The sequence below is a fragment of the Cebidichthys violaceus genome, unplaced genomic scaffold (assembly GCF_023349555.1).
Source record: "Cebidichthys violaceus isolate CVI_PGR_0920_01 unplaced genomic scaffold, fCebVio1.0.p SCAF_175, whole genome shotgun sequence".
In the NCBI taxonomy this organism is placed as follows: domain Eukaryota; kingdom Metazoa; phylum Chordata; class Actinopteri; order Perciformes; family Stichaeidae; genus Cebidichthys; species Cebidichthys violaceus.
In genome coordinates, this window is record NW_027176346.1 from 176,658 (window position 1) to 190,086 (window position 13,429).

Genomic DNA, 13,429 nt, shown 5'->3' on the forward strand with positions numbered 1-13,429 from the left:
TAATCAATGTCTGCATGCAAAAACAAAACCACACTTCAAACTCAACACAGGAATTACACATTTATTATCATTTCTGAGGAATGCTTACATTAAAACAGATTTCCATAAGAGAAATTCAAATTAATAAAGGATGTACATGTTTCATCTACACACAGGGGAAATGATGACTTCTGGTCTGGTTTAAATAACAGCCAATGTTTAAATTTGCCTTTTTTTATCAAAACAAATGCAGGTATGCAACTTAGAAAGAGAACTTCCTGGTGTTGTACTGAAGTCCGTTGTTGGGGTGTCTCAGTGAAAGCTGATGGCCTATGCTGTTGCGATGGGAGCGTACTGCAGCACTAGTCGGTCAAACTCATTCTCCTGCAGGGAAGCAAAGAGCACGGAAACAGTTAAAACACCAGAAGAAAAAACATCTGACCAGCTGTGCTTCACACGGTTTCTTTGGCAATGGTATAACCCAGTTTAAGCATGTTTATGTACATCTGCAGCCTTGTGTAATTACAACACGGTGTGTGTGACAAAAGGCGAAAGGTTCAGAGTTTAATGCTCTCATTGACGGTGCTCCAAGGACACATGCTGCACAACATTGAAAAACAAACAAGCCCGGCAATTAAATTAAAACAGAGTAAAGGTTATGAAAGCTTGTCGACAATTGAGGATGGATCTTGTGAACCTATATAGCCCCGGACACAGGTCAGCAGCCTGCCTCAGAATGAAAAGCATTGAATAAGAAAGACCAAGTTACCTTGGCTAAGTAGTCTTTGAGGAATGGGTGGGCTTTGTGTGCATCTTTCAGCTGAGAGAGGTATCGATTAGTTACCTGAGGGCAAATGTAAAACAGATGATGCAAAAGTTAGAAAGTAGACTTTAAGACAGACTTTAAAACAGTGAAACAAAGTAAATGTTTGTCAGGCTTGTCAACAACAAACCCTGTTTTTTAGGGTTGCTGTCTGTGGTCTTCTCACTAGTTTGAAGTGGAAGAGGCTCAGTTCACTCAAAATCTTATGACAGTTGTGGGTTTGAGGCTTATTTGCAGAACTTTTCCACATACCTCCAGTTAACCTTGAGTGAGATGTGCTTATCACTGGTTATCACAGTTGAAAACGTTTCAGTGAAGGTTTTGTCAATTATCAGCATTCTATTGCATTGCTATCAAGTTCATCAAACCAAGGAAAGATAATCAAGTTATCTCATGAACTCTGAGTTCCAAAGTGTAGTACTCACACAGCACTAAACCAGTGGAAATGCTTAGATGACACTTTTCATGATAGAGGACAAATGCAATCAGGAAGCCGCTCGGTTGAATGCTTTTTCCTGCTTCAATCAAAGCAAACACACACAAAATTGCTGAGAAGAGCATCTTGCTCTCCAAGTGCAGCGCTATTGGACAAAGATATCACAAGTCCTCTCTGACTGAGGACGAGTTTGTGAAATGCTAAACTGAAGACTGTTAAAGCGTCGCCATTGTTAACAGCTTTTCGGTTCAAAGTCTCACCTCGGGAGCTTTGCCCAGGTGCTGAGTCAGCACTATGAGGTTGATCAACGTCTCAGGGTGGCTGCTGTCCTAAAAAAGGAGGAAGAGAGAAAGACAGAAAGTCATTCCTCATAAAGCAGACGGGACCGCAATAGAAACACAACAGTGGAGGCAAGACATTGGAAGAGAAATTCACCGTCTATTTAGCAAGTTTCTTGTCACTTACTGAGATGAATAAATGAATGATATGACTTTAATCTCCTATATCACAACAAGTGTTTCAGTAAATTGCCTCGAATGGAATTATGCTCCTGAAACACTAACTTCTGTTTATATTTTTATTTATTCCACTTATCACCATGAAACAATTTGTCTGGTTTTGCAGAACATGAGCATTAACATTCATGCAAAGCCACATAATACTCTTACTGTATGTTATGTTCTGTGTGTTTAGTGACAGATCAGATCACAGGATAACCACATCTTTCTAATAGTTTAACCAGTAAAAACGGAAGAGATAAAAGGAAAAAGGAAGCTCAGAAAAGCTGGACATTCGTGAAAAGCCTTACTTCAGTTTATCTAAACAATTGATTTTAAGTTTCAAGTCATAACAGAACACCATCTCAGAGTCAGACTGAGGTCCGCTTCTTAATAGTCAACATTAAAGCTGAGCTTTTAGAACTTTAAAGTGAATATTTTGTTGTGTCTTGTGGAAAAACAGTGTGTACTAGTCAGACCATATCTTGTTAAGGATAACATACAATAACTGTAGACTAGAAAAGAGTGTGTGGCGCCATCTGCTGTTCCAGCGTGGACAGTGCACAATGTTCAAATCGCACTGTGTGAGGGAAGCCTCCACAGAACAGGAAATATTTGACCTTATTTCTGAGACTAAATTGTACTAAAAATAATAGCCTCATTACTGAGTTTAAAATGTTTTGTGACAAACTGGTACACTGCTGTGTTTCTATAAAACAAATCGTTTGGTTTCACTAAAATGTCTTGAATGAAGCAGGCTTTTTGAAGAACATTAACTTTACAATAGAATACTTGATTCATTCTTCTACACTGACTGGATGACACTACTGTTGGTCCTGAAGACTCCTTTGACTAACATTTCTAAAGACTATATTTAACATGACACAGACCTGAAGCACCCACAAAATTAATAGTATTTTTTAAGTTAAGTTTCATATTGAATATCGTTATTTTCAAGTTGCGACAGTTGTGATGAGCTTGTTCAGATTGTGCTTGATCATCATGTAAACATTTGGTGAAACAGTGAGAAACATCATCTGCATAGCATTTGTCAATCTCCTAAAGATGTGACATCCTTGTTGGTTCATTGTTTTTTAAAATGCATCTTGTAATAGGTCTGTAATAATCATACAGGGTTTAACCCTCGATGCATTTTACAAAGTGCCTCCTGCACAACTCCCATTTAGCAGGCATCCATTAAGGTTTTAATTATGAAGGATATGAATCTAATACAAGCCTAAGAGACAAGCCAAACTCTGCATGTATGTACAACAATGTGTGTCAGATAATGTGTGATAAAGAGACATAACAACAGGGACAAAAACAAAGAACTAACTACTAACCTTGTCCAGTGCCTCCTGCAGCACTCCCTCAGCCTCCTCCCACTTGTTCTGAGCCATGTAACAGGCGGCCTGTCCGTTGAGGAGCAGCAGTGTAGAGGAGTACTTGTCCGACATCTCCTGGAAAATGTAGTAGGCATCCTGAAGCTTCTCTCCACCCTAGAACGGCACAAAAAATGTGATAAAATGTAGGCAAGAAGAAATGTTCAGCAGTGACCAAAGCCAATAATCCCTGCTGATTTGTTTTTGTTTTTAATGGTGTTGTGGTACTCAATGCTCCTGAAGAGTTGGAAGGCATAATATGCAATAAGGACAAATTAAATTGAACACAGTCCTTCTTAGACCTGCCATACTTTAAGTTTAGATCTATACTGCATCGAGAACTGCTAAAAACTGCTCTGCCTGGTGATCATTTCAAACCTGATTGCAGCTTCAGTCAATAACAATACAACTATGATGCAGATAATGGGATGAATAGTAATTTAATTAACTTAGTATATATGCAGACACATGCCGTTCACTCTATTATATATGTGGGGTTTAGAAATTATTCATGATAGAACGTTTACTTATGAATCAAATATGTGTATTGGTGATGTCTCCTCACCACAGCAATATTAACCCAGGCTGTGGCCAGCTGGGTGAGAGTAGCATCCTCATCCTGCTCCTGCATCTTCTTCAGCTCTTTCCTGTAAATGAGAAGGATTTTACGTCATGATTAGAGGAACACGTCCCATTTCAAGAGACAGTATACTTATGTGTATGCAAAGTTAGTTCAGTGTAGACTTACTGTCAAATGACATTACTGAACACCAAAAAAAAAAAGCACCTAGATGTTTTTAAAATAAATCTAATGTAACAATTTAATGGAAATCATCCACTGTATATGCGTTTTGCCATACCTTGCCAGGTCAACACGATCCAGACTCAGCAACACCTGAATGGTCATGGCCATGCTGAAGAAAGACAAATGTTCAGGTCAGTTTGGTCAGTTTCAGGCTGTTGTTTTTAATATTGAAGTAACCGTATACCCCCAGTGACCCATCAGAGAATCTCGTGGAGCAGATGTGGAAGCCAAAACCAAGTTGTGTCTACAGACGCCTTTCATACAATATGTTTTTTCTGAACACGTCTATCTCGTTGAGAGTATGAAGCAGTAGAAGTTTATCCTTTTAGTAATTCTTATACTTATGTTCAAATTGATGACATTTCAAAGAAAGGTGAAAGGATGAAACAAGTTCTGTCATCTTTATCTTAGTTCCAATAGAAGTGGTAAAAGATTGCATTTTCTTTGTTGACCTGAATCCAGTTTGTAACTTGAGCAAAATCTTTCTGAGACTTTTAAAAAAAGTAAAACCTCGATCACTTCTCACCACTCGAGGCTTTCTCCTTGGTGCAGAGTCCTAAGAGCAGCATCCGTGTTCATCTCATGGTAGTAGATGGAGGCTGCCATGAGGAGGAAGGTGGTGTTGGCAGCATCCATGCTCTTCACCATCTTCTTGTCTAGATCATCAACAATAGCATCCCTGCGTGAGAAACAAATAAAAGAGCAGCAGGGAAATTGTTTTAGACAATAAGGACTTTAAATTAAAGAATCATTTAATCACAACCAGGCAATAAAGTAGAAGATGGTGTGTAATCTCCACACACAGTTGGATTTAAACTTGTAAGGACTATTGCTGGGTGATATACTGAGTATTTTGGGGATATATTATATTCTATAATTCATGCCCCTTCCACGTTGACCCAAGAGTCAAATGCAAAGCTCTTACCTTTTGCTTTCACTGGACAGATACTCAGCCAGCATCTTGACAGCCTGAAGCTCTGCTGGAGAGTTTCCCTTGATATCATCCAGGACAACAGCATACTTCCTCTGCAACAACACAACAGGTCAGGGTGAGCGTTTACTAATATACGTATGTAACAGTGAGTGACATGTATGAATATTAAGTACAAGAGCTTTTTCTAACGTTACATGAACAAGTGACTGTTGAGAAAAAGGTTTACCTGCGCAATGTATGCTCTGTACAAGAACATGTCTCTTTCAGTCTCCTTTTCTGGTGTTGAGGGCTTTAAATAATAATAATAAAAGACAAAAGGCAGTATTTTATAGAGGAATATTCACTATTTTATAGAGAAATATTCGCTAACATGTTGAGCATTGACGCTAGAAAACGCAGTAAGGCAGAGATGTAACGTCAACGTTGAATAACAGAGTAAATTGTTTACTTTAAAACGTTCAACTGATGCCGTGTTAGATACTCACCTTCACCTTCTGAGCCTCATTGATACACTGTTGATAACTGCCAATATAATAGGCATTTTTAACATCGAAGAGTTCGTCAACATCGTTCTGCTGCGCCGCCATGTTTGACTACAGAACTTCCTGACACGTAGCGAAAATACGTCATCTTCCTGCTTTTCACTGAGAATTGTGGGTAGTGTAGTTCGACACAACCACAGGTGAATGGTACAGATACCTGGTACTGACATACAGTAAGGTATCTTCTATGGGGTAAATTAATAATAGGTAGGTAGATCAAATATAATCTGCATGTTGTTTTTCCCTAAAAAGGCATTATCTTTATGGATACAAACTATAACTGATCGACAGAGAATTAATCTACAACACTTGATATTGATTAATCACGCTTACTTTTCCGGAAAGAAATTTTTTTCCCCCATTATGTTGTAATGAAATGGGTAATTTTTAATTTTCGACTGACAAAACAAGCAATCTGAAGACATCAGAAATTGTAATGAGCATTCTCTCATTATTTTCTGATTTTATTTCTAATCTTATATAAATAGTAATGGTGTAAAAACATTTTTTCACGTTGTTTACGTATTCGAAAATACCAGAAACTATATTTTTCATAAAGGCAGACTGATTTTGATATACTTATGTACTTATACTTATACTTAGATGTCATACCCCTACCCATGAGTCTTCCCCTACTAATCATATTATACCACGAGAGGGCGCATCAGATCAATTTCACCACTGCAGGTGACTTGTGTTTTATTATGACGGATATTTGCAGCAACACAATACTTAAACCTTCAGTACAAGATATAAATATTGATAGGCTTTGTTTATGGGGTTTTATAAATAACGCTTTAATAGCACCAAGGTATGACCCGAGGCTTCTGGCAATATAGGCCTTAAACTCGCAGTGATATCAATTATTTAAGATTACCTCAGCGTTAATATAGCAATGCAAGAAGGCTATTTTGACCTCGGGAATTCCTGTTTCCTTATTACACAGATGACAAACTTCCTGTCTCCTTAAAAACATCCGCTGACAAAATATTTCTCTGTGGTGTGTGTTCTCATTGTTAATTAAATGTTATGAAACTCTGAAAGTGTACAATTTTGTAAAGAAAATTGTGATTCAAATAAAAAAAGTTCCCCTCGTTAAAGTAAAACTTAACACGGCAGTATATCATGTAGTCCATGACAGAAACGACTGCTCCCCACAGTTCCTGCTCATTGTTCCCTTAACACCACTTCCTCTGGGAACTGTTCAGCCTTGGGAGCGCGGACTGGACCAGGGTAATTACTGGAAACCCTAATGGGGGCGGAGTATGTTCTGGCTGTAAATGGGCCTTTCTTCGGGCCTGATTGGGCTGGTCCTCCCTCCCCTTGATGCTCCTTCATTGGCCCAAGCCAACATCAATCTGTTGATTTCCAAATCCCCCTCAAGTTTGAAACTTTTTCTTTTTTTTTTACGAGGAGGAGGACTCGGGTTACAACTAACTCTCGTAACCGATCTCACAGCAGCCGAGAGAGAAGAAAACGCTCTTTCAATAATTTACACATTTGTGCCTGATACACGGTTAGGAGCTGCGAGTGGAAGGACGTGTGTCTTTATTGAAACAAACAAAAACATGCTGTGAAGCAACTTTTCCCTGCGCTGCCAGGATGAAGACTTGAGATATTTAGTTGAGAATTAACTTGTCATATTGTTGGCTGACCACTCCCGTGTCCCACTGAGGTGAGTTCATGTCGCTGGCATCTCAACGGTCGTGCCGTTTTTTAATGGAACATCTCGTGAACAAACAATAACGTCTAACCTGTTGTCGTCAGCGGCCTGTGGTCAGTTATTAGGCCGTTAAAATGTTTACTGTTGTCGGCGTAGAGGCAGCTTTTTCACGGTCACCGGACTAATATGCATAATGAGACTCCGTTTTGTTTGCTAGCTCACTTGTCTTCCGTTGACAGGCTGTAATTTCACCACGAAGTTAGCGGAAGTAACGGTCAAGCTTATCAGCCATGACGTGATTCAAATGTAGCATTTTGATTATTAAAATAGCAACAACAAAAAACGGCTTCAACCTATTATGGGATTGATTGATTGATTGATTGATTGATAATTTTGCATTGGTCATTTTAGAGATTTGTTAGTAAGGCAATAGATATAAACACAATGCTAGTTACCAGCAACTGCATATTATTAGAAGACTTTTAGAGTTTTAGGCCTTCATGTGGATGACGATGAAGATTACTAATCAGTTTTATTGATAGGAAATGAAAAACACTGAATTGCTAACCATATTTGGTGTCATGTGAACCCAAATGGAAAATTGGATATCTTGCACCAATAAAATCCAAAATGTTTGCTGAATGTCATAAGAAACTTAAAAAAAAACATGCTTTGGTTTGCATACATATGTGTAGAATGTGGCCACCTGAGACAATATTTTCCAAGAATCTTGTGACATTTATGGTGAGTGTATACAATTTACCAGGATACAGATATTGCTTTCATCCCTGCTGGTGTGAAGACCAAATAAGCCTCCTTGTAGTTGCAGTGGAATCCACTGCATAGCCAGACCCAAGACTGAAAAAGGTTGAAGACATACGTTTTGCAAACACTGATATGTTTTGTAACACATTGCTGTGTTTACGTTGTAAAGCTTAGCTCCAGAACAAGGTCTGAGGGTGGATGAATAGCTCCACTGTGCAGCCGGAGCTCTGGCAAGTAGCAGTACACATTATCATGCACGGCCTCAACAGACATGTCAAATGAATTATGGCCTTGGATCAGGACTTGGAGTGTCCTTTCTCCTTGCATTAGCTGTATCGGTGCTGAAATAACCTGCTCTCTTTTTTTAGTTGCCGACGCGTCCTTTTGTGTCTTAGTTGTTTGTAGCATTAACTGACAACCATTGAGCTGAAGCAGGGCCAAAGTCCTTCTCACAGAATAACTGCAGCACTTTATTTCTACCTCTTCCGTATACTTACTTATATCAGCCAATAGATGTAAATGTACAGACCGAATAACCTAGAACTGTCATGAATAAGTGATCAATCTATTAGTAGATTGACAGTAAATTAATCGGCAAACATTTTGATTATCTATTAATTAATGTCAATCAAAGATGCTAACCAGTTCCTTGTTTCAGCTTCTCGGGTGTAAGGATTTGCTGCAGTTTCTCCGTTTTATATCATTGTACTTTGCATATCTTTATTTTTTTGACTGTTTATTAGATTATTGGAAATGTAAAGCTGTCTCCTTTGGCTCTTAGAAAACACATGTTTTGCAATATTTTCTGACATCTTTAAGGCTTAAATCAGTTATATCTGTTGGTTTTGGGCTGCCGGTCAGGCAAAACAAACATGCTTTATGAAATCGTGATGGGCATTTTTTGTGAGCCTTTTTATCTATGTTCTGACATTTTGTTTAATAATGGATTAATCAGTTAATTAATATGACAATTAATAATGAAAACAATCGTTAGTAACAGCTCTAGAATAATCACATTGATGTCCATTGCTTGGAAGGCATGAAAATACAGTGAAAGTGAAATACAGTAGAATAGAAGTACAATGAAAGTCCTTTTCATTTAGATTTCATCCATGACTGGTTTTAATGAGTATTTGCTTTTCATCATTAATCATAGCTTTGTGCTTCACAACAGCTTTATTATTGTTTCAGCACATTGTGATTCTGAAAGACGAGAAATAATAATGACGGACGATAATTGCCAGTCAATAGCAGGATTAAGCGAATGCTGGTGAGCCTTGTCTATGTATATTTCAGTGTAACTGTATCTGTGCGGATCCCCCTCCTCCGAGTGTCTTTCAGAGCAGGACAATACAGTCACGTTGCCTCAGCATTCCCCATGCAGTGTTATTTAAGGCAGAGCTTGACATTGCAGCAGTAACGCTATAGAGACACTGTTGTGTCTGCTGAGGGGAGTCCACGGTAACTTACTGACACGACAAGAGAGGTGTTTGACCTGCTTTTACTAGGTTGCAAAGTTCAGCCCAGCACGCGGGTGGCCGCCTCCAGTTTCCCTGGAAACCTGAAACACTTGGCCTTGTTGGGAAAGAGCAGAGCCGCATGACCTGCAAAATATCACGCCGTTGTTTGAAATGGAGTGAGCGAGGGACGGCGACATTTGCCAATAGACCGGACTCATTTGAGAGCCCACTCAAGTCGTCTAAAAGTCACAGTCCTTTAGTCCTCTCATAATGGTCGCCCGCTGTTTTCACTGATCTTCATTCCTGCTGTTCTTACAGCCAAGCACTCCGCTATTTGCCACTCCATTGACGTACCAAGTTAACAAATGATGCTCTCGAGGCTTGAGGTGAAGAAAATCACTCATAATGTCACCTGCTCTTATGGTGGCCTTAATTAAAATGTCATAGGCCCAGACATCAGTCATAACTCAAGCACCTGTTAGCATGTTGATTGTGTCTCGCATTGTGTGCAACACTATTAAGATGCTAATGATATTACAACTAATATGTAATTAAAACTTGGACATGGCAGTCTAAGTGAAGTCAAGTGATAGTGGACTGCTCTTTTTTTCTTATTCTTTATTAGCCTTTCTTTTTTTTCCACAGATGTGTTATTCCAAATCAGCTCAATTGTAACCATAAAACAATGACCCGCTTCTGAATTTAATGCTAGAACAAATGTTGTCTGAGTGTTGTGTTGGCCCTCAGGCACCGCAGCAGCTACTGTATTCCCAGCCTTATTATACATGCGTAACGCTGACTGATGTTCCTAAATTAACACCATCGGCTCGCAGTCACCGTCTCTCTTACCGAATGTGCTGGCAGTCTCTCCTCCTCCCCCCCAAATCTCTGCCCCAACCTGTTGCACCAGCAGCAGTTTCCTCTTAGCCTCCAGTCTATTTTAGTCCAAATCGGCTGGCTGAATTATTAATCCCCGATCCATTATATGCCGATGTGTTAATTATTAATTGTTTCAGAGGGCTCTGGCAGATCTGAGAAAACGGTTAAAAAAAACCCCCAAAAGAGTAGGATGGGGCATAGTGTCTGAACGAAAGGCACTGATCGCCTACTTTCTCAAGCAGATCTGCACAGATGATGACTGCGTGGGAGGATGAGAAAGTGACAGCACACAACCATCGCACAAAGAACTCCTTCAAACCAAAAGCATGAATGTGGTCTGCTCGCACATGTGCATCTGTTTGGATGTAATTGTGGCTCTCATGCCAGAGACGCTGAACAAGATGAGAGAGAGTGTGAGAGACCATTACGCAGACACACCAGCGTCTGACATAACTGATTGTTAACACACCGCACCGGTTGTGTTATGTAACATCTCGAGAGAAGAGCGAGACAAAACACTACAGAAGTTGGTGAAAGATGAAATTGCAGCGTTCACTTGTCCTGAAATCCGGCTGTTGATTCCCTAACAGTGGAGTGGTTCCAGCAAGCGCGGCTCATTTGAGTGGTTGTTACTTGTTCTCTCTGAGCACAAAGCACGGATGTACCTTATATAACTACCAGGATTGTCTATTGTTTCTCAAAGTGGAGACGGATTATTTCACACAGCTGGGGGAGAATCTGTGGAGAAAACACCATTCAAGATTTCCTGATAAGAACTCATTTTAATGACATCTCTAATGCTTTTGGTCATAATGAAGAAAGTTTTTGTTTTTTTTCTTCAATCTTCCTCTCAGGGGTCCACAGTTTTCTTGTTATTTTGAGCAGCTTTTATTATAGCTGGCATAGAAAAAGATGGGGTAATGGTTGTGTCGACTTCACACGTTTCTTGTTTTTTATTCACTGTAGCTTCTATCAAAAGGCAGCAAAGCAAATACAAAATGCTCCGAGTGTACACACAGTACAACATCCTCCATGTCAGTTCAACAGCCCCGGAAAAAATATACTGCCTTTATCGTGATTAGATTTCCGTTGCTTCCGTTTCAGAGAGGTGTTGGTTGAATGCTCCCTTGTATTGTGTTTAGAAAGTATCTATATTAGAGCTGAAATGAACAAAATAAGCAGTGCCTCTTTTGATAATGTGTTATCTAATCGTTTCAGTCAAACATCCCAAACAATAACTAGTTCCAGCTTTTCAGATTGTAAGGATTTTCCTGCTTTCCTTTTGTCTGAAAATGTTGGTTTTGGACGGTTGCTCCAATTAGACAAGCAGTTTAACAACATCACACTGGGCTCCGGGAAATTCATTGTGTTTACACCACTCATAGTTTTAAGCATTGGAAATATTCTATTTATGGTATTTTTGCATTTGTTGAACAGTGGACAGCAGCAGGAAACAGCAGGACAGAGGAGTTGAGGAGAGAGGGAGAAGGACATATGGTAAAAGTCATCAGCCGGACTCAAACTGGGAGGTCTCCGTTACGTGGTATGTGTCTTGAACCTCTGTGTCACCAAGATTTATTCTTTTAAGCCTAGCCTCTGAATTCGGACATTACATGTGGGAATAAAAAAGGTTGGTGTCAGAGTAAATCGTGGACACACATTACGTTAGGGCAGATTAAAGGGTTGTTTGTGTTGTGTGGTGCATGATTGTGGTATGATTTATGTCCGTACAGAAAGTTTAGAGAGCAGTTAATCCCTACAAATACAGAAATATTCTCTGTAATCGGTTCCACTTCCTACAGCAGTGAAGATTTTCTCTGCTGATGGAGTCGTATCTGTCAGGGTCACACTGATCCATGTGACTACTCATCCCTGAAGAATAGAAAAGTCGTGACATTTTCTGCTGCCATCAACCAATCACTTGTGAGATGAAGTGTCATGGAAAGTTCTGCAATCTCTGCCAAAAGCTTCTTTTTCTTTCTTTTTTTTAGCAACTTGTGGTGGCCAAACAGTGCAGAAACACATTCTTTATTGGTTTTCTCTTTGTGCTGTTATCAGCACTCAGCAAGCTGTCGAGATTGGCAGCAGGTATTGAGAGTGGTGATATATTTTAGGTGCTGCGGCCTCTTCTTCCTCATGTGGCATGCGTTGGAGTGGGCGGGAGCTACAGGTGTATCCAATTTCTGGCTCTTTCTCACCTGTCACACCTCAGCTTTAGTTTGACTGACAAGTGATGTGCGGTTGATGCAGAGGCTGGATCCTGCTCAATGCCAGAGACACATCATGTTGGTTTTACTTGAAATAGGATCAGCCAAGAGGCAACAAAATGTTCATGTCAAGTAGCATGTGTGGAATATGTACTATTTAGTTGCTATTTCCTGTTTGGTTTCATTAATTGGTAAGTGAGTCAACACAGGCGACGAATACTGTACCTAGTTCCAGTCAAACATTCATTTACAACTTCTTAAATATGATGATTTTCAGCTTTCTTCTGTCTAGTATCATTGTATTTTCCATATCTTTGGGTTTGGGACTCTGGGTTGAACAAAACAAGCATTACATTTGTAATTGTCTTCTTGGGCTCTTTGAAATTGTGAGGGACATTTTCTTACACTAATGTGATATGTTTATTTTTTTATTATTTGAAAGGCTTTAAGAACTTCTTTTTGGCTTATGACCACAGAGTAGAAATGTCTACTTCAGACCCCTCATCACAGTTTGTAGTTTTAGTATGATGACCTGAGTCCTTTTTCTTTCTTTGGTTGTTTCATTGAAAGGATTCAGGAATAAACAAGAAACATGACGAGGAGTGTACAGCCATGCTGCTCGCTGATGCTGTTCTTAGGCACAGTGTTACTTTGAGCTCAAGGATAAAATGCTCACAGTGACGATGCTAGCATGCTGATGTTTAGCAGGTATAATGTTTACATTTGCTAATTAGCACAAAGCTGAGGATGATGGGAATGTCTTTCATTTTGCCGGTATAAACCAAAGATGGCCTAATTTTTTACCTGTGGGTGGCGGTAGATGAAGAGAGAGGATTCACTAAAGTGGTTATAATTGAGACTGAGGGGAACATCAATGTCTCTATCAAAATACAGGGCCATCCATCCAATAGATGTTGAGACATTTCAGTCTGGACCCAAGTGGTGGACAGCCGTCCCTAAAGCCTAGCCAACAGACTAACTGTGAAAACGACAACCAGTAGAAGTTGTTATCCCGCTTATTCCCCTTCCCCCAAATCAATTGGGAGAAGCTGTTTTG

At 39.6% G+C, this 13,429-nt stretch overlaps 1 protein-coding gene across 1 annotated transcript; it reads right to left on the reverse strand.

Annotated features, from left to right (window-relative positions):
* Positions 1 to 47: 47 nt before the first annotated feature.
* On the reverse strand, positions 48 to 5,463 carry cope (COPI coat complex subunit epsilon). The gene is made up of 10 exons (XM_068712828.1): positions 5,342 to 5,463; positions 5,083 to 5,145; positions 4,848 to 4,948; positions 4,449 to 4,601; positions 3,978 to 4,031; positions 3,683 to 3,764; positions 3,079 to 3,234; positions 1,499 to 1,567; positions 749 to 823; positions 48 to 363 (listed from the first exon to the last, which is right to left on the reverse strand). Exons 1-10 carry the CDS (start codon positions 5,441 to 5,443, stop codon positions 310 to 312), a joined length of 909 nt encoding a protein of 302 aa, XP_068568929.1. The 5' UTR covers positions 5,444 to 5,463; the 3' UTR covers positions 48 to 309.
* Between the last annotated feature and the right edge of the window lie 7,966 nt (positions 5,464 to 13,429).